The sequence below is a fragment of the Sciurus vulgaris genome (genome assembly GCF_902686455.1).
Source record: "Sciurus vulgaris genome assembly, chromosome: 3".
In the NCBI taxonomy this organism is placed as follows: domain Eukaryota; kingdom Metazoa; phylum Chordata; class Mammalia; order Rodentia; family Sciuridae; genus Sciurus; species Sciurus vulgaris.
This window is the reverse complement of record NC_136463.1, coordinates 142,401,694-142,423,271: the sequence shown is the minus strand read 5'-3', so window position 1 is coordinate 142,423,271 and position 21,578 is coordinate 142,401,694. Positions and strand designations below refer to the sequence as shown.

General features: G+C 34.8%; 1 protein-coding gene across 1 annotated transcript in view; it reads left to right on the top strand.

Moving 5' to 3' along the window:
- The window catches only part of LOC306655768 (uncharacterized protein), a 136,079-nt gene that overhangs the window by 76,255 nt on the left and 38,246 nt on the right, over positions 1-21,578 (top strand). Inside the window, 11 exon segments of the mRNA XM_079130385.1 lie at positions 4,264-4,374; positions 5,778-5,855; positions 9,421-9,465; positions 10,439-10,492; positions 10,881-10,934; positions 12,009-12,062; positions 14,981-15,034; positions 16,660-16,713; positions 17,359-17,403; positions 17,953-18,006; positions 19,438-19,482. Coding sequence (XP_078986511.1) covers positions 4,264-4,374; positions 5,778-5,855; positions 9,421-9,465; positions 10,439-10,492; positions 10,881-10,934; positions 12,009-12,062; positions 14,981-15,034; positions 16,660-16,713; positions 17,359-17,403; positions 17,953-18,006; positions 19,438-19,482 — 648 coding nt within the window.

Genomic DNA, 21,578 nt, shown 5'->3' with positions numbered 1-21,578 from the left:
GTTTTAGGCTTCTACACATGTCCACCTGTGGGTGGAAATTGCTATGAGAATAGTGGTCAGACTTCTAGAATTCCTTGTTAGTATCCAGTGGGTTTACTCCCCAACCATCTTGCTTTTCTTCTGTTTCCTCCTTCGTATGTGATGCAGTTCATTTTCTTTCTTGGTTAGGCCTGAGACTGTTAATGCTATTTGGGTATGAGTGTGTGTGTGTGTGTGTGTGTGTGTGTGTATTTTTGAGTGTGAAGGAGTGGAGAGTAGTTATTTATGAGGAAGCAAGACAATCCTGACAGGTACTCAAGTACCTGTCTCTTCCTCTTTTAATCCGAGCAGGCAGTGTGGTGATGGCAAGGGTTTAACCATTAGCTTTCTTTAAAATTAAATTTTTCTTTTTTGTTTGTGGCTTTTGCTGATTTCCCTGGTGTAAATAGTCTTATCCAAACTGATTTCCAGCCACTAGCATATCACAGAAAACTGATAGGCAGAGTGTTTTGCTTCAGGTCCTAAATCTTCTAGGAACTGATTAGCTGAATTGAAGTTATCACTGTGACAATATAAAGTGTTATTAGAATCACAAATTCCCTAATTTTTTAAATAGTAATGTAGATCAAATCCAGGGGGGCTCTACCACTGAGCTACATTCCCAGACCTTTAATTGCTGATGAGGATTTTGGGGAAAAAGCTACACTTATACATAGGCAGTAGGAATGCAAATTAGTATAACCATTTTGGAAAGCAGTATAGTGATTCCTTAAAGGACTATGAATGGATTCATCATGTGACCCAGGTATTCCACTCCTTGGGATTTATCCAAATGATCTAAAATTATTGTCTTATAGCAATACCTGCACTGTTTATAGCAGTACAAGTCACAATAGCCAAATTATAGAACCGGCCAAGGCACTTATCAACAGATGAATGGATAAAAGTATAGTATATACACACTATGGAGTTTTATTCAGTCATAAAGAAAAATGAAATTATGTCATTTGTGGGAAAGTGGATGGAATTTGAGAACACCATGTTAAGTGAAATAAGGCACACTCAGAAAATCAAGGATTGAATGTTTTCTCTCAGATCTGAAAGCTAGTGAGAAAAGGAGGAAAATAAATATAAAATAAATGAAAACAGAAGGGAGATCAATAGAGTAGAGGAAAGGGTTGTAGAAGGAAAAAGGAAGGGAGGATATGGGGAAGCACTGGAGACTGAGGTCTGCCAAATGATGCTAGGTCTATGTACGAATATCCACAATGAACCATGTAATTATAATGCACTAAGTAAAACAACAATCACAATAACAGAGGGGAGTTCAATAGAAGAGCAAGTGAATTGGGGGAGGAAGAGGAGATAGAAAGGAAGGTACTGGGGAATGAGATGGATCAGATTATGTTATGTGCACGTGCAAATAAGGCATCATGAGTTTCACTATCATGTATAGATATAATGTACCAATAAACAATAATAGCCGGTTAAAACAAAAATAAAAGAATCATGAATTCCGTTTTTCTCCTCCTACTTCCATATCATCAAACAGTTCAGAAGGCTAATGATGTGCAGTACAGTTTCTCAACCTCAACACTATTGATATTTTGGGCCAGGTAACTCCTTATTCATGGCAGAATATTTTGCAGCTTTACCCACTAGATGCCACTAGCAACCCCCAACCCCATCAAATTGAGACAACTAAAAAAATGTCTCTTGATGTTGCCAGATCCAGACAAAATTGCTCTAGGTCAAGAACTACTGGTACTGAGACACTCTGATGGAGCCTTTAGCACTAGCCAATCATCACCATGTCTCTCATCACAAGCCTTTAGTTTTCAGTATACTCTCCAGGTCAGCCCACAGTGACAAACTAGCAAACTATCGGGAGATGGTCAATGGTATACTGAGTTCCAATCGCATGTGACACTTAACCTCTATAGATATCAGTTTTCATTTGTAAATTAGGAAATGTGCTAGCTACCAGATCAACTTTCTATAGTGTGTGTGTGTGTGTGTGTGTGTGTGTGTGTGTAAGTGTGTAAATGTGTGAATGTGCACATGCATACGTTTGTGTGTGATACTATTAACCAGCTGCAAATAAAATTGATTCTAGGTCGTTAGTATCTTTTCTCCTTGTGAACGTTTAAAGGCCGCCACCTAGTGGCCGTCTACAAGTACTTTTTATTATAGATGGCTGCCAGAGCTACATTAAAGTCTCCTGGGGGATGGGAGAAAATGTTTAGAACATTTACCTTAATAAAAGAGTTATGTGATTCGGTTCATTCTGAAATATAAAATTTATTTTTCATAGATTCCCAAATTGTAACTTATTTGCAATATTTATCAGTAAAATGCTCAATATTATATATTTTCTCTTATTTTCACTTGCAACCTGTTTATGTTCTCCTAACTTTGGAAAACTTTCACTATCAGGTTTTTATTAGCTTTTATTAGCTTTTATTTTTATTTTATTTGTATAAAATTAATACATGTATGCTATTTAAAGTGTATTCCATGAAGAAACAGATGAACCATCAATGAAAATGTGGGTTGTTTTCAGATGAGACTTTCAGTATTAATCATCAGAAATTGGAGAAATGCACAAGCTATCTTGAGAACTAATATTACCCAAACTTCTGATTATTTGCATGGACACTAAATGTAATTTTACATTTTGCCTTTGTAAAAGTCATTGGGAACAGAGATTATGTTCTAGGTCACTTTTTGTATATTTTAAAAGTTGGTTATCATTCAGCAGTTGAATATTGCAAAAGCACAGTAAGAGTCTTCACACTGGGCTCCAGGAGAACATCACATTTGGTGCCACCACTGAGGTTGCACACTTCAAAAGTTTCCATATGCATATGGTGAACGAGTCCCAGGATAGCAATCAAAACCAGCCTCTATTATGTGTAAGGAAAAGAGTGAAGTGCATTATCTGCAGTTTAGGAGTCAGAAGGGATTTGACTTGTAAAATATGAGAATAATTTTCCAAGAAATTATTTCTTAAAATGCAAAATTTTCAGGCTAACTTTTCTACTTTTACTTGAAAATATAAATTTGTTTATTTATCTTACTATTCCAAGAAATGAACAGGTCTGTATGAATACTTGGATATATTCAAATAGCTTATTCTACTTTATGAGTAGCTTTTACACCACCCTTCCCCAAAGTCATCATTTGGGAACTGCCCTAGCCACCACCTCAGCTTGTCCTGTACTCTCTCTGGCTGCATTATCAGGTCATGTATGAATTGCTCCCTGTGGGGCCAGTAGTTACTCTCTTATTCAAGTATGGGAAACTTCTTTTCCTTTTAAATTCTAACTCACTTTCCATATTTTTCTCAATCCCTGCTTTTAATGATAAAAAGCACACTGTCATAACTTCTTTGCTCCGTCCTATCCTTTTAAAGCTGGTTAAGATTCTTAAGATTACAAACCAGAAAAAAAACTTAACAAGACTGCTGAGACTGCTGAGGTTAGTGGGTGGAGTTTTTCCAGAGCTGAGGATGTGGCTGTTCCCCAAGCTGCCTTCAGAATGTGGGCTAGAAGGGTGGAATTTGGCAGCTAGAAGTCATTGCACACTGCTCTGAGGACTGAACTTGGCCTGATCACAGTGCCTTTGCCTCTACTTTCTCGTTGGTCTAGTCTAGTCTCTCAGTGGGAAGGAAAAATAAAATGTGCCAGAACTGAATTGCTAAAGAAGACTGACATGTGAAAATGTATTTCACATGTATCGAGTGTCTACTATACACTGGAAACTATGTAAAGCATTAAACAATTAGATGAAAAAAACCCACAAATTCCAATGAAGGGGCCCTCACATTTTTGAGGGGTGGGGTGGAAAAGAAGTTAAGCAGGCACATACATACTTAACTGTAATCTAAGACAGAAGAATGAATTTAGAAATTGATGATTAAATAACCTTGAGCAACCAAACTCAACCAAATTAAAAAGAAAACAAATCTCATTCTAGAATGCTGTTGAACTGAAAACAATTTTATAATTATCCCAAGAAGACTAATTACTTGGGGTTTAACACATCAAGTACAATTCTTACCCAGACTGTGTCCCAGTGGTTGAAGCTCTGACCAGTACTGAAATCAACAGTGTAGACATAGCTGATGAAATTGCTGAAATTACTGTAAAATCAGTGGCTAGGTTGCCACTGATTTAAAAAAAAATAATGAACACAATTGCCACCAAGGCATTTGTGCCTTTAACTTTATGCCAAGTACATGTGTGGTGGTGGGTTCTAATGTCTACTGGTTTATTTTTCCAGGGTCCTCGTGGTCCTCAGGGAATTGATGGAGAGCCAGGTGTTCCTGGTCAACCTGGTGCTCCAGGGCCTCCTGGCCATCCATCTCACCCAGGACCTGATGGCATGAGCAGGGTGAGTCAATGTCATATTTGGGTAATATATTAAATTACTAATTTACTATTATGATTTTAGATTGTGTCGGTTCAGACACTGATGGTGGACCATGAGAACGGTTAAGCAAACGTAGCATTGCTCTGAACCACAATGAAACTAATTAAGTCACAGTTGGGGAACCCAAAGTAGCATCTTTTAAAGTGCTACTTCAGATTATTTTACTTGATATGAGTTCTGGACTCCATGAACTTTGTTGTTCCCATTGATTCTAAAGGACCACTAGCATTGTTCCCCCTATGAACTAAAGAAGAGTTCTATCTTTATCCTTTTGCTATTCTCCAGCTCAGAAAGCTGACAAAATCTATCCAATATCCTCCCACCAAGAGAGGAGACACTTCTATGATGACTAATATAAGACTGTTCACACTAAAAATGTTGCCTAATTTATTTCTCAAGTTTTAGTTTCCTGCCTGAAGTACAATAAAATGTGTGTGCGTGTCTCTCTTTGAATTCTTTGAGGCCAGCATAGTGAATTAGCAGTAGACTGCATAGCATAACAAGGGAACATATGGAGTCTGAAAAACATTTTTATTTCTTAACAGTCCATACATCTGCTCTCAACTGATGGTAGAAGGGATGGCCAATTTTTTTTTTTTGTGGTGCTGGGAATTGAACCCAGGGCCTTGTGCATGCAAGGCAAGGACTCTACCAACTGAGCTATCTCCCCAACCCCAATTTTTTTTTTTTTTTTTTATCAAACAATACATGCAACTTTTTCCCACTAAAATCTCAATATAACTGCTGGAATATAAAGGAACAATTTTGGTCAATTTGATTACCAGAGCTTTTTAAACCATGAAAGACAGTAGGTAGAACTGTTCCTAGTTTTGGGGAAATTCTGAGATTCACTAAAAGGATTATAATTTTTTTTCAGATTACACAAATGCAATTAAAAGTTTACTTTCTATGAACAAAGAAAGAAGAATGCCATCTGCATAAAATACTCTGAAGTGGATTCTGGCATCTTCAGGACAAATGTTTTCAAGTCCGCTTTCAGGCTTTGTTTGGGTACTTGGCATTCTCTAACCCACAGAAGGAAATCAGATAAAGAGGTTTAAACCTGAAATCAATTAGACTAAGTACTTATCAGCACGATCCATGACTTGCCAGGTATCAGACGGGTGTCCTGTTGCAGTTGCTCTGAAGCAGCGTACCTATGAAATCCTCTGGAGAAGAATGCCAATGAGAGCACACACAATGGAAAGCAGCTTGAATCTTTCTCCATGCTTTAAAGTCAAAGTTTAAAATGATTCTTAGAAGCACCATTCTATAAGAATTATAGAGAGTGCATTTCCAAATTAAAAAGAATGTCCATGTATATCTTTTACTGTGGAAATAATGTCAAGACATTGCTTTTACAGCCGTTTTCAGCTCAGATGGCTGGGTTGGATGAAAAATCTGGACTTGGGAGTCAAGTAGGATTGATGCCTGGCTCTGTGGTAAGCTTACATTTTACTGATCATCAAAGTACTTGTAGAAAAGATAATAATAAAAAAACAAAGGCATGAGTTAACTACTCAAGAAGTAGCATTCCATCTTTCTTCTGAAATCCATCCATCCATCTTTCCATTTAATCATTTATCAAAGGTTACTAAGTATCAGCTAAAAGCCCAGTGGTGTTCCATCCATAAACATGCAAAGCATTTGTGGTAATTAAGGAAGAACTGTCTGTATACTTCATCTCACACTTGAAAAAAACACATTTTAAGACATATAACTACCTGTCACAACAAAATAGTTCCTTTATCATTTAAACAAAAATCTTTTATGATGCTATTAGAAACATTAATTTGGCACAATTTTGAAATTAGAGCTATTTTGCCACTTTCATTTATTTCCTACTTATTTTGATATTTTTCTGGTTTTATTACTCTAATAATCTGTGTTTTCCTTGCTGGGCCTTCTCATTATCCCTGTTCACTTTTGAATTTTGTCAGCTACTCAAAGGATTCTCTTGTTTTCTGGGCAAGTACTTTGACAGGCATTTGAAGCAATGAAACCTTATTGAATGAGTTAACAATTTTCAAACCAACTGTGCCATACTTTTTTGATCATAACATAATTCAAAATCATTCCAGATTAGTGGAATTCCAGGCAATAAGGAATGTAGTGTCAAACCTCATAGATAATCACACCTCTAAGGCCAGCATTACTGATACCTTAAATGTTTTTTGCACACTTTTAAAATTGCTAGTATATGTGGTGTTATTCAATGATTATCCTGAGATTTTCTTTTCTTTTTCTATTTGTGCATGCTAATTATATAGAATGTTGGGTTTGATGGCAGCATATTTATACATACATAACAATATAAGTTGACCAATTTTACTCCCTAATACCTCCACTATCTTGTCCTCCTTCCTCTCCCTGATTCCCTTCCTTTTCTCTAATAGTGTCCTTCTACTTTTGTGGAATCTCTTTTATTTTCTGATTTTTTTCCCCTCTAGCTTACACATATGAAAGAAAAGATATGATATTTTTCTGAGTCTGACTTATTTCACTCAAAATCCAGTTTCACCTATTTTTCTGCAAATGACATTATTTTGTTCTTTTCTATGACTGAATAGAACTCCATCGTGTATATATACCACATTTTCCTTATCCATTCATCTGTTGATGGATACTTACTTGGTTCCATAATTTGGCTATGAATTGTGTTATTAAACATGGAAATGTTTGTTATCTAAAGTATGCTGGTTAATTCTTTTGGAAAATACTAAGGAAGAATGGTAGAGCCAGTCATAAGGTAGGTCTATTTTTTGCTTTTGGGGGAAGATTTCCATAGTGGCTAAACTGATTTACATTCCCAACAACAGTGTATAATAGTTTCCTCTTCTTGAATCCTTACCAGCATTTATTGTTATTTGTATTCTTGGTGATTGCCATTCTAACTTCAGTGAGATGAAATATCAATGTAGTTTTGATTTGCATTTCCCTGGTGGCTGAAGATGTTGAGCATCTTTTCATATAATTGCTAACCATTTGTACTTCTTTTGAGAAGTGTCTGTTCAGTTCATTTGTTCATTTATTGATTGGGTTATTTGTTAATGTTTACTTTTCTGAGATTTTAATATATTCTGCATATTAGTCTTCTGTGAGAAGATGAGCAAACAAAGGTTTTCTTGTATTCTGTAGGTTGCTTCTTCACTCTGTTTCCTTGCTGTGCAGGTTTTTAACTTGTTGCTGTCCCATTTATTGATTCTCTCTTATTTTTCCTGAGGTGTACGGGTCCACCTATTTAGGAAGTCTTTGCCTGGAACCTGTATGTTGAAGTGTTTTCCCCACTTTTTCTTCTAACAGTTTTAAAATTTCAGGTCTTATATTTAGGTCTTTGATCCATTTGGAGATGACTTTTGTACAGTGTGAAAGGAATCTGGTTCCATTATTCTACTTATGGATATCCAGATTTTTCAGCACCACTTGTTTAAGAGGTTTTGTTTTTTCCAACATTATTTGCACCTTTGTGAAGAATGACTTGGGCTGTGTGTCTCTGTGTCTTCTATTTTATTCCATTGGCCTAAGTGTCTTTTTATGCCAGTACCATGCTGTTTTTATTACTAAGGCTCTGTCGTATACTTGGAAGTGATGTACTGTGATGCCCCATCTTTGTTCTTTTTGCTCAGAATTGCTTTGGCTGTCCCAGTTATTTGTTCATTCATGTGGATTTTAGGATTGTTTTGACTAGTCCTGTGAAGAATATAATTGTATGGCCATTTTAACAACATTAATTCTGCCTATCAATGAATATGGAGCCATCTCTGGTGTCATCTTACCATCTTCTGGTGTTCTCTTCAATTTCTTTTTACAACATTTTGTAATTTTCCTTGCAGAGGTCTTTCACCTTTTTGGTTACATATATTCCTAAATATTTTATTTTATTTTGTAGCTATTGTGAATGGAATTGTCTTCCTGATTTCTTTCTCACTTGGGATTTTTTTCCCAATACATATGAATTTTTTAAACTTTTAAAAATTTGTTTTAGTTATACATGACAGTAGAAAGCACTTTGATACATCATATATAATGGAGTATAATTTTTCATCTTCTGGTTATACATGATGTAGAATCTCACTGGCCATATAGTTACATATGTACATAGGTAACATCTGATTCATTCTATTATCCTTCTTATCCCCATACTCCTCCCCTCCTTTCAATCCCCTCTACCTAATCAAAAGTAACTCTGTTCTTCCCCTGCCCCTCACCCCATGTGAATTAGGATCCATATATCTTTGGAAGTTTAAATTATATGTTTATTTCTTAAAGGGGATTTTATTTTCTTACTTCCTAAAATGTCTGATGAATTCAAATTAAAGTTTCAGTTTTTTGGCCATAAGAACAAACTTGATTTTAGTTGAATCAGTTTGACTTTATACTGTCTTACATTTAGAAGACTGTATAGTCTTTTACAGTATTAAATTTTCTTAGATTGCACTTCACTTCTCTTTGCTATGTCTCAGTGTAATCATTTCAAGTTTAAGTGAGAGATGCCTATGCTGATCCTTTCAATGTTAAGTTGTGAGATAAATAAATAATCTGGAAAACTCAGTTCCCTGAATAATTTTAAACTGACACTGAAAATAATGTCATCAATATTGTTGACCTGATAAAGTTTTATTTGATTTGTGCATTTACATTATAAAAACTATCTTCTGTAGAAAAGTTGAAGAACTAAACAAACAGTTTGAAAATTTCATACCTGCCAAGCTTTTCCTCTTCAGATGTTCTGGTTTATACAAGCAGGTGTTCTTCTCCTAAAGACACTGGGTGCAGGCATAATGCTTATTTCTTTTTATGACACTGAGGGTGTATATAAAATTGTCCCAAGTGTTGTTCAATCTTCAATTTCCTGGAATTTGTCTGCCTTCCAGATGAGTGCAGATGAATAATGTCATCCTAACCCTGTCAAAGTTTTACTTTTCCAGATTCTAAAGCCAAGTCAACATTTTTAAAGTATTAATCATTATGAATACTATGCAACTTTTTTTCTCATTTGTTTTTAAGGGTCCTGTTGGCCCAAGGGGACCTCAAGGTTTACAAGGACAACAAGTAAGTCTTTTTATAATTAAATTGTATGGTACAGTAAAGAAATATGTGAAAATAAGCTCTCTGTGAGATGACTGTTTTGGGAAGGCCTTTACAGTGCATAATTCTAATGATCACTTTAGATTACTAATAATAATTTGCACTCACTTAAAATATATGCAGTAATTTGTCAAAGTTTCTTCATTGTACTAAATTTTTATCATCTGATTTCTTTATGTGACTTCCCATCAATACCAGAGGTTATGTGTCTTTGCTCCTGAAATAACAAATCATTATCTCAGGTTGCGATGAAAATTTTCATAATTGATTATGTACCTACTCTGAGGCTATGAAAACAGATTATATCAGGTCATTACCATGTGGTCTTATTATAAATAAAAGTCAAAGTGATCATTCAATGGAATCTTTAAAAAGAACATAGTACTAAATGCTTTTTTTCGATGCCTAGAAAATACCAATAAAATTGTGTATAGAGCTATTTTATTTGTTGTAACGATTTCACAAGAATTAGGAAATAGTTTCTTTTCTTTTTTGTGGAGGAAGACTTGGGATTCAACCCAAGGGTGCTCTATCACTGAACTACATCCCCAAGCCCCAGTCCTCTTTACTTTTTATTTTGAGACAAGGTCTCACTATGTTGCCTGAGTGGTCTTGAACTGATGTGACACTGTACCCACCAGGAAAAGACTTCTGCAAAGACAGAAAGAAAAAATTTTAGCTCAGTCAAAGTTAGCTGACTCTGCTAGCAATGTTCAAGGTCATTAACATGCATTTTGATCTAAATGGCTTGATGGGTAAGTTCTATTGCTCTTCTCATTTTGCAGATTAGGAAATTAAGTTATAGACAGATTAAGTGACTTGCCCAAAATGATAGAGCTGTAAAGTGACCAGCCATCTGAATAGTCACATAGAGTAGACAATTTGGTGTTCTGTTTTCCTTTGGTTTGTATATAATCATTTTCCCCCTCAATTTTAGGGCGGTGTAGGACCAACAGGACCTCCTGGTGAACCTGGTGAACCTGGACCAATGGTAAATGTCAAGTAAGCATGTATACTCAGTTACATGCTGGTGCACCCTGATAATGATGTAGTCAGTTATTTTTCCACATCTTCTCTAAAGAAGTAAGAAATGAAAATTTAGTTTGGAAGCACTTTATCATAGGGTATTTAAGCTGTATGTTCTTTATGGCAGAGTATTTAAATTCAAAGGGATAGGTACAGTAGACAATGCTGAGATATGTGTATTTGTGTAATAAACCTTTGAGTACATGATCTGAGGGCTATGAGATAAGAGTTAAATTGTAATAAAAATATTTTTTCTGATATATTTTCATTGTTTCAAGAAATTTTTGGATTACATTATTAGCAGTTAGAAGTAAATACTCTTTCTTCCCCCCTTCTGTGTTGCTTTGTAATAGGGTCCGATTGGTGCACGTGGACCAGAGGGCCCTCCCGGCAAGCCTGGTGAAGATGTAAGCTTCTGTTTTCCATTTTGCTTTTAAGTTCTAAAGAGCCTAAGAAGGAACTAGAATGTTAACAAGAATGTCCTGTAATAATAAATTTCACTTTTTCCAATGCTTTTGTCCTCTATTACATTCCATCTAAACTTGAGAACTGAGAATAAACTTTTACAAAAATCTAAAGGAGTTCTCAAGTTTGATTGTATAATATTATTAGGTCCTGTCTCTCTCCTGCATTCCTCAGGATTTCCATTCAGATTTCTCCATGAGATATTAGAATTATTCTCGTAATAACTATAACCTTCTATAGTGGAACCATTGACATAATCTAAAAGAAAAAACTATATGGTTTTGATGGCAGTGTATCATTATGAATTCTTAATAAGTGAAATTTTCAAATTGCGTTAGTAGTATAGTGCCCATATGGCTCCCCAAAGCTTAAAAAGTAATTTTTTTCAATTGAATTTTTAATTAAAGGTGATGTAACTATAAATTTTAACATTAGTAATGTGTGATCAATGAATTATGGAACAACAGATTTGATTTGCTAGATTCTTTTCTTAGTTGTAACAAAGTTGAGGGTAAAATTAGGGCAGGCCATTAATTTCTATGTGACACAAAATTAAGTTTAGTATTGTATTTTCTCTTTGTGAACTGTGATATACATTTAAGCATATTACACTGAATTTGGCCATAAAGAAAATATCTCTGGTTGTTTCATTTTGTCACAAGGAAAGAAATGGTTAGTAGTATTTGAAGAAGCAATGTTTTAATTCAGAGATATATGGTCATGCATGTAATAATTGAAATTCATAAAATTGTGAGTTAGGACAGACTAGGATAATTCATATCCATTTCTTCTGTAAATTAATGAAAGTTCTGCAAAATCAATTGTAGCATAACTGGCTCTCAGAAAAAGAGTCTAGGTTTCCTTTATTTTATGCTGCTTAGATACTCACACATGAACTTTCTAAAGAAGACTTTTTATCTGCAATTTATTTGTCATCTAGTCTCAGAGAACACTCAAATCCCTTTACACCTCCCCCACCTCTTGCTGTTTTATTTATTTATTTATTTTCCATATAGGGTGAACCTGGTAGAAATGGAAATACTGGTGAAGTGGGATTTACAGGATCGCCGGTAAGTTTATACTTACCAATATAGTAACATACAAACAAAATTCAAAACATAAGGAACACTGACTTGCAATTCATTGTATGCATGTGCATTAGATACTAAGTTAATGCAGACAATCTAGTAATGTTCCTTTCTATCTAAAAGTAAATTGTCACAGGACATTTTGCTAGAATTACAGCTAATTCCAGTTCCCAGCTTTGCATGGGAACCATATGAATAACTCTCCTGGAGCCAGAGAATTATGTCATAACCTCACATGGATACTCTCCAAATTGAATATCAAATTTTCAGAAAAAGAGAACATTTTTTTTCCAGAGGAATCTGGTCTGACTTATTTACAGTTTATGACACTTGAATCCTGCTTATCTTTAAAAACTTCTTCATTTTCTATTAGCCCATATGTCTAAAAGAATAGCCTGCAAGAGTTTGTTGACTGTTATTTTATGGGCTAGGGCAATAAATGTGGACAGGATGTTTCTTTGGCTGCTCCCCAAATCCTAATGTTGGCTGAAATTCTTGATTAATATTCTGGACCCTGAAATTTCATGACAAGTTAATGTACAATTGCCAGACATTCTAACAAAGCTGTTTTCTTCCCCCATAACTCATCAAAGTAACCATGGCAATTTGCTCCATCAGATTCCAGGACCTGGGCCACTAGAACATTCTCTGAACCCACCTTTCTGTCCTCCTCACATTGCTTTGCTAGGTTCTCCTGAGCTATATAGGAAGGAGGAAAATTGCAGAATGATAAGAAAGTAAAAATCCTCCTGGAACATCCTTCTTGTGGTTTTTCCCACTCAGCATCTCCTAAACAGATCTAGTCAACTACATATTATGTTTTCTATAATTTCCTAATGTTTCTACCACTCAGTGCAAGTAACAGTGCTACATTACTGTTTATATTCTTGAGGAAGTTCAATGCTAGTATGTTATTTAAAAAAAAAAAAAAGAATGCTGATCTTTAACAGAGATTTACAGGACTCTAAGGATTATTTAGTTTCAAATTTACAACTACTCTCCTACCTCCCTGTTGTCTTTCCTTTGCCCCTCCATCTGCCCAGGAAGTAAATGCAGACAAAGGCATGAGGTTTAGTCATTAGCACAGATGTCCTTTCCCCCCATCCCTGCTCGACCCTCCGTGGCCTGCTGCACTCTTGCACACCCTCACAGCACGGCCCTCTGTGGGGAGGAAAGGTGCCCTGCCAGCACACCACAGATGCTTTCTGCAAGCTCAGTGTAACAACGTGTGACTGCTGTGATGACAGGCCTAGGTCAGCAGAACGGGAATTCTTTATGAGCATTAGTACATCTGCTCCACTTTCTTGTTATATTTGGGATATGTAATCACATGAGGATTCTCCTCACAGACCATAAAAACTGAAGTGAATTAATTGTTTGAAATAACATCGCTCAGTAATTCTCCTCTGGGCCCAGATGCCTGTGCACTGAGTTGCTTGTTCCAGATGGAAGGGAGGCAAATCTTGGTAAAGGAGGACTTCAATCAAAAAACTTAAAGGGAGTTCTTGATGTGAAGGAATTCCTAAGCGGGGTTGTGTAAACAGAATTACTGAGACTTCATTTGTTCAGAGAGCACGATTTGATGCACCCTTACTGTGATATCCTCCAAACACTAAAGAAATATTTTCACTGCAAGATGTCACAGAGGAATTATTGCTTTGATCTGATCATGTGAATTTTATTTATTGAGCAGCCTCTTCATTCGTTTAGTAATAGTGAATGAAGCCTATGGTGTGCAGAGTTGAAGGATTTTACTACACGTGTAAGATGGTGCTAAGACAAGGGGAATTCCTTAGGAAAGGTTTAGGTCAAGTGAGAACTTGAAATATTAAACCATTTCTTCAGTTGTTGTCCAATGATTGTTCACTGATTATCCCACTAACCAGTCATGAGTGAAGTCATAAATGCCAGGATTATGAAGATTAATAATAATAGTAGTAATAGAAAATTAATACTAATCACATCTACCTATGTAATCAAAGTGCAAATGTGCTGATGGCAGTGATAATGGCAAGTCAATGCAAAGCCAAATTAATGTAGGCAACAAGAGCAAGTCAAGTCACAGGGTCATTATCGATTTTAAGAGAATGAGAAAAAAGTTTCAAGCATCACTTCAAAATAGTCATATCATTGGATCTGATTTTCTGTTGCATTTTTATTGTTTTTAAAATTTAACATGCTTTGGTTGAGTATGCATAGAAATAGTGGAAATGTATAAATTATTAAATAAAGAAACCAAGCCATTCTCACATTTCTTGATCTTTTTGTTGGATATTTCATTTCCTCATTTATTTTTTAAGCAATCATAAATCCACAAAGATTGCAGTGAATACTTCATTAAAAAATTACCAACCACATTGTAATACCATATTTCCCATCATATTCTGCTGCCCATGTTCACAAGTCCAGAGAAAATTTTTTAAAAAGTGCCTAACTATAAATGTATTTATTTGTCTACCTCAAATAAAGTGCAAAATTAAGTAGGAAAAGCATGTTTTCCCTTAAATTCCTTTCCTGATTTTTTTCTGTAAGCTTTGACAAAGTCAATTCAGACATTTAAACACATTGGTTCCTTTGTATTTTCTTCTCGTCGTTCTTTTTTCTTGCTACTACTTAAAATATAGTGATATCATGTGAAACTTTGCAAACGTCATTGAATGAATTCTTGGCATTACTCCATGTCTGGAAATCATGTTTCCACTTCTAACAGTGCATTTGTTTTGTCAATTTTTGATCACCTTGATATATTTTGACAGATAAAATATACTGGTCTTTTCTTTCTGCTTTAGTGTGTCAGTGAAAACTGTCATTTAGATTTTTTTTTTTTAAAAAAAGAAGTATATTAAACAATTTCCTATTTGTACTAATGACTCTGAAACACCTTATCTTTTTTTCCCCAGGGAGCACGAGGCTTTCCTGGGGCTCCTGGTCTTCCAGGTCTGAAGGGTCACCGAGTAAGTTCAATCCTCTCTGATACTATGTGTTACCACCCAGTAGGATGTGGGGAACACTGCCTTCTAAATCTTCATGATTCCCCTTGTCAGTTTTCTTTAACTGGCTGTGATTGCAATATTCATCTGCAGTTACTGAAATCACAATTCTCTTTTACATTTCCTTCAAATTTCATTTGATTCTAAAAAAAAAAAAAAATTCTACTACATACCTGGTACCGTGATACAAAAGAGGACAAGGTGATGAATAAGAAAATTATTTGGCTTGTAGGTTTAGCTCATAAAAGATATAGTTAAGAAATAGTAATTGCCTAAGGAAATAAGCAATTAGTAAATAGGGGAATAAATGACATGACTCGAGTAGAGAATGCACTACTTGGTGTGCAGAGCTGAAGGACTTTACTACATGTCAAATGTTTGACAATTGATAACCAGAGGGGCCAGCCAACCCAGATTTGGAAGGCAATAGAATGCTTCTTTCATAGCTCAAGAGAATTAATATGTAACTATTATGTTATGTACACAAGAGAATCTGTCTAGCTATTTATCTGAAAGCAAAGCTAATACACTGACTAGTCTCTGTTTTGAGTAGCTGGGTTTCTATTAGGATGATTGGTGCTGCTGGTCTCGTTATTTAATACAGTTGTACCTCTATATCCACTGGAGAGCAATTCCAGTCCCCTTTATATCTCCCCACCCCCTGCACATGATACCAAAATCCATACATGCTCAAGCCCTTTATATACAGTGGCAGAGTGCTTTCATGTAACCTATACCATACTCCCAGTGCTTTACCTCTAGACACCCTAAAATACCTAAATAATCCAATACAATGTAAATGCTATGTAAATAGTGTTGCACTGTATTATTTAGAGAAAAATGAAAAGAAAAAATCTATATGTGTTTAGTACGGTTGCGACCATTGTAGGGCTAATGGCAGAGTACATGTCACAACAAGAGAAGTTGGTTTTCCTTTGAAAATTTTTGATTCCTGGTTGATTAAAGACATGAATGTAGAATCTGTGTATTCAGAAGATCAATTGTATTTTGTATATCACTCCTGAATATAACTCATATTTTGTAACTATGTGAACTTTATAATTGTGTGTGTCCTGTAAGGCTAATGTAAATTTTTAGTTGTAGCTGTAGATTAAATTTCTATAAAGTCATGAATGTTCGACAATTGATAACACTGAATGTTGAACATAGTTTTAAAATAAGAAAACCCTACTTTAATTTTCTTTGAATAAACTTCTAGAAAAGTTTGAGAATTAGAGATATTTTGAGTGATAACTTAAAATTTCAGGTTGTTTTCATAAGACAGTTTCTTTTTTTTTTTTTTTTTTTTTTTTGCTGGGGGTGGGGTGGTAGCAGGGGTAACCAGGGATTGAACCCAAGGGCACTTAGCCACTGAGTCACATCCCCAGCCCTTTTTATTTTTTATTTTGAGATAATCTCGCTAAGTTACTGAGGCTGGCTTTGAACTTGCAATCATTCTGCCTCAGCCTCCTGAGCTGCTGGGATTTATAAGGCACTTTCTATGAACATATTTTTTAGGCTTCTTTTATATTTCAAAAATTGAAAAAACAAACCAGCATACATATACATATTTATATTTTTCTTCTCAGGGACATAAAGGTCTTGAAGGCCCTAAAGGTGAAGTCGGAGCAACTGGTGCTAAGGTAATTGTACAAAACCATCACTATACTTCTTCTGTTCTTCTTTGAGTACCGACACAATTTTCAGAACCTCCTTAACTAATTCTGGAGAAAAGAGGGATTTAAATAAATGAATATTTAGGTAAATAATGTGTATTCTGTTGTTTGACGCCCTTTTAATTTCAGGGTCTTATAGCCTTGCTTATTCCCCAAATTTATTTATTTCCATAGGGAGAGAAAATATAAAGGAAGAACAGAATAATTTTTAATGGGAGGAATCATGAGATATATTCATAAGAAAGCATTTGGTTTTAAAGTTTTATTTCTAAGTTTTCTATAATAGATCTTCAGAGAATATGAGTTAATTCTAGCCTTGTAAAATTATGCTTGAGATATGCCAGAAATTGACATATAGTTACTTTATTACTAGGTGTGATAGTTTCTCTCCATCTTGTTTAAATCCCCAATTTTATCTTAGACTTATTTCTGTGAAATCAAATTTTCACTTAATTTTACAGAAAAGCAACGAAACAAACTTTTGAGATCCTTCATTGAAAGATTATAAAATGTGAAAGTTAATGTGCTCTTTAAAATCATACATACATGGAATAATGTAATGCCAATCTTGACTTAGGTTTCTCATACTGGGCAATCTCAATTTTGCTTTAGGGTGAAGCTGGCCCTACCGGTCCAATGGGTGCCATGGGACCTCTGGTATGTATCAGTTTTGTTATTTTTTTTTTCAAGATTACCTTAAGAGAATCAAACAACATTGCCCTATGTAAATTTATGATTTTCAATAAAAAAGAATAAAAAAAAAAGATTACCTTAAGAGAATGTTTAAGAGAAAAAAATTAAAAAAAAAAACAAAAAGAATGTACATTAGTCAGTGACATAATCTTGATTAGTTGCTGACAGACCAAAAAAAAAAAAAAAAAAAAAAAAAAAAATCAGGCCCTTTGGAAGGAAAAAGACCCTTCCTTTGTTTTTCTTGGGTGTAAAATGACCTCATCTTTTTCTAATCACAATGAACAAATCAGTATTATGTACTAGGCCTGTTAAATCTAGGTTAAGTGAATTCTGCTTATATAAGAGGTGGTAGGGTAGGTGTCTCCACAGGTATTTTCACACTTAAAATGACTCCTGGAAACACTGCTATTTGGCAACTAATTATATTAAATCTCAGTTGGATGGAATAGATAGTCCAACCAGCCTAGAATTCAATTTAGACTCCAAGATATGTTTTCTCTGTCTCATCTACAGGGTCCAAGAGGAATGCCAGGGGAGAGAGGGAGACTCGGGCCCCAGGGTGCTCCTGTAAGTATGCCTGCTTTTATCCATACTGCTGAGATGTGCATTTCAACTCTTTTTCTGGTTTGCTTTATTGAATATCTTTTAAATGAGGAAATTCCAGTAGGTCATCTTTTTTTTTTTTTCTTTCTTTTTTTTTGGAATAATTTAAAAAAAAATTTGGAATAAACTCCAAGTTTGAAATATTAGTCTACATAGCCTGACAATCCAAGAACCGTGAAGAAAATTGTTAGAACATTCCCTCCTACCCAGGTTCGATCACCATCATCCTTACGATATCTTCCAATAGAAACATTCAACACAGCCCATGAAATTCCTTCAAATTTATGGTTGCTTTCCCTTTTAAACCTTCTCAAATGCCTGAGATGTTGCATCTTTAACACATTCCCTTATACTTGTGTCCTATTTCAGTTCACTCTTGGAGAAAATATATTCTCCAGTACTCCCACAGTGTGCCATTGATTCCTACTCTATTTATCACCAGCTGTCCAGTGGGGAATCTAGCTAAAAACTCAATTTAGAGTATGCTTTTTTTAAAAAAAAAAAAAAAAAAAACACTTCTGGCCATATGGTGTTAGGTCAGGTTTCTTAGGAAGCAGCTTCAAAGGAGTCAGTTGTAGACAGGAAATTCATTGGGGATTGCTCTTAGAAATTATACTTGTGGAGGATTGAGTAAAAGAAGCAGGGTTTGTGAGAGGGAGAAATTGAATTTTGTTGCAATTGCAACAAAGACCTTGGCAAATCTCAGGGGAATTGTGGAGCTCTTCAGACTTGTCTTGAATAGAAGTCAATCATTTGTACCCCTACATTGACCAAGTTAAGGGCAAGACTTTGAGAAAGCTAACTCCCTTTATTGAGGACAGTTCCTGGGGAGAATAACCATGAACCAACCCTCAGTACTTCTAGCTGATGGAATTGTACTTCAGTCCTGAAGGGAATCTGGGTGAAGACCAGACTCCGTCACAACTTAATTTGTGTGTACATGTGACGTTTTAAAGTGGTGGTTTGTTTGTTTTTCTAAGGAGTTAATCCTTCCTTAAGTTAATCTGTCTGTTAAGAAGGATAAGAAGTTCAAATTTTCATTATCCCAAAGCTTACATGGTAAAATGTGATACATTAAAGTAAAAAGAATAAATTTTACTCAGTTTCGTTTTTCTCAGTTTTGATTTTTATTTCTTATTGCTGTAAGGATAGTGTATGTATTACTACCTTATCAGCTTTTTGTAGATGTGTATTTTTATTACTGTTTACCCAGGGACAGTTGTTATTGGTTATCTTAATATTTATTCTTCAATTTTTAACATGAAAATTATTTATAAAGCAAATGAATTATGATAAAATACTTTAAAATGTAACCTTATGTGGAAAGTGGAAAAAGATAAAAAATTATTCTAAGTAAAATAATATGATCTTACCTTGCCTTTTCATTCTAATTAGGGACAACGAGGTGCTCATGGTATGCCTGGAAAACCTGGGCCAATGGTGAGTTGTAGTACGTTAATATTCATTCATTTATTCTTCATTTATTAATTATTCCATTTATATTTTTATAAACATTAACAGAATATTCACTGTTCCACACACTTAAAATAAAAGATGAAAAACACACAGTTCGTATTCTTGAAAACTGGATATATTAATAAATGTAATTGTATAATACTATTGCTAACTGCTGTAATAAAGAATATAACATGAAGTATAGGAGATAGCGGAGGAATTACATAAACATACAGTAGAAGAAGGAAGTAAAGGAAGACTTAAAAGGAGTAGTTTTCAAGCAAAGTCTTGAAAGATGAGTACATAAAATAGACAAGAACATAGTTCATTCTGCACAGCTGATCGAAAAACATGGGGAGCTCAGAAAAATGCTGAGAGGGTAAAATTAGATTGGGAGGCAGAAGCTAGATCATGAAAAGCTACATTTACTCTATTAAAGAGTTTTTGAAGTCTTCCTTATAGGAGTTACTGAAAGACCATTGTAGAATTTTAATCACAGCAGTGTCAAGACCTGAGAGATCACCTGCTGGTAATGTGGAGATGACATGAAGATGACTGAGACAAAAGTCTGAGTTCAATATGACATATTTTACCCTAGGGAGAAATTATAAAGATATGGACTGAAGTTATTACCGGTAGTGGATGCAGACTGCATATCTATGAGCTAAAAAAGCCTACATGCCACAGCTTATTGGTTACTGGTTTGAGGAGTTTGGTAGAAAATAAAATTTATCTGAGATTCGAAATACAGGAAGAGCAACAGGCTACAGCTTGTGAGTTTGGGTTTAGGATGAAAAGAAATCTGTCCAGTTTTGAGATTGGATATGCAAGAGTGGAACTCAGGGTAGAGATTTGAATTGCAAATGTAGATTTGGGAATTTTTAGTATAGCGGTAATAAGTAAAGCCATAGGAATAAAAGTGTAATGTAGAATGAGAAATGAAAAGGTTTCAGGGAGTGCTAATATTTCACACAGAGTCCAGTATATTTCTATGTCCAGTATTGATAATGCTATGGCATTTTGCTTTAGATGGGTTTGCACTATTTCATAGGTGCCCTTTGAAATTATGAATCTTTAACTCACATTAGAAGATGAAAATCTGAGCATTTAGTTGGCTATGGGTAGTAAAATATAAACAAAAGCAAAATTGGTATTTTCACAAATTTCTAACATATTATGCATTTTAATAATTATTTTCCTTGCTTGTATAGATAGCCTCAATCCCTGCTCATTATCTACTGAGGGTCCCAGAGGCATACAGGATCTCAAGAGATTTATGGAGATAACACAGAATGTAGTGGTAGCCAGTGGATCAGAGTCTCTATTTTTATTTTGTTAAGGATACTTAAATTATAACTTTACAAGCAAAACCAAACTAAATTAACATTTTCAAATAGCCTAAAAATATGAAGTTCTTTTCTAAACCATAGAATAATTGATTCGTACATGTGTTTTTCTCATCAAATAACATGACTTTTATAGTGATAGGAATCAGGGAAGGGGGAAGAGAAAGAAGGGTGGTGATGGGGGATAATAGAGAGAAATGATCAAAATCCTGCAGGTATACTGTGCCATAATGAAATCCACTGTTCTGGGTAATTAACATGCAATAATAAATGTAAAAAAAATATAAATGTTTAAAAATGTAAGCTCTTCCAAACAAATTAGAAAATAGTGCTGTCCATTGTACAATTTTATCTCGTTGAAACAGAAAAAGTTGAGTCAAGTTCCACAAGGTAAATTGTGCTAATACAACTCCATGGAAAGAAAATTAGAGAAAGAGAGAGAAAGTGTGTGTGTGGTATTCCTGATCAATCAGAAAATTGTAAAGTTTTCAGTTTTTCCATATGCCAAAAGTAGAAAAGAAATTCTACTATTTTGTAATTTATTTGCCCTGAGAATAATTACTCCCTTGTTACTTGTGAAAAGGAAACAAAATGTAGAACAATAAATAAGTATACTTTGAAAGGGCTTTCATTAATTCAACATTGATGTAATTAAAATTCAGTACTCAAGAAGAACCAGGATAACAGAATAGAATTTTTCTTTACCCAAATTTCTTTAAATTTAGCTTTTAAATC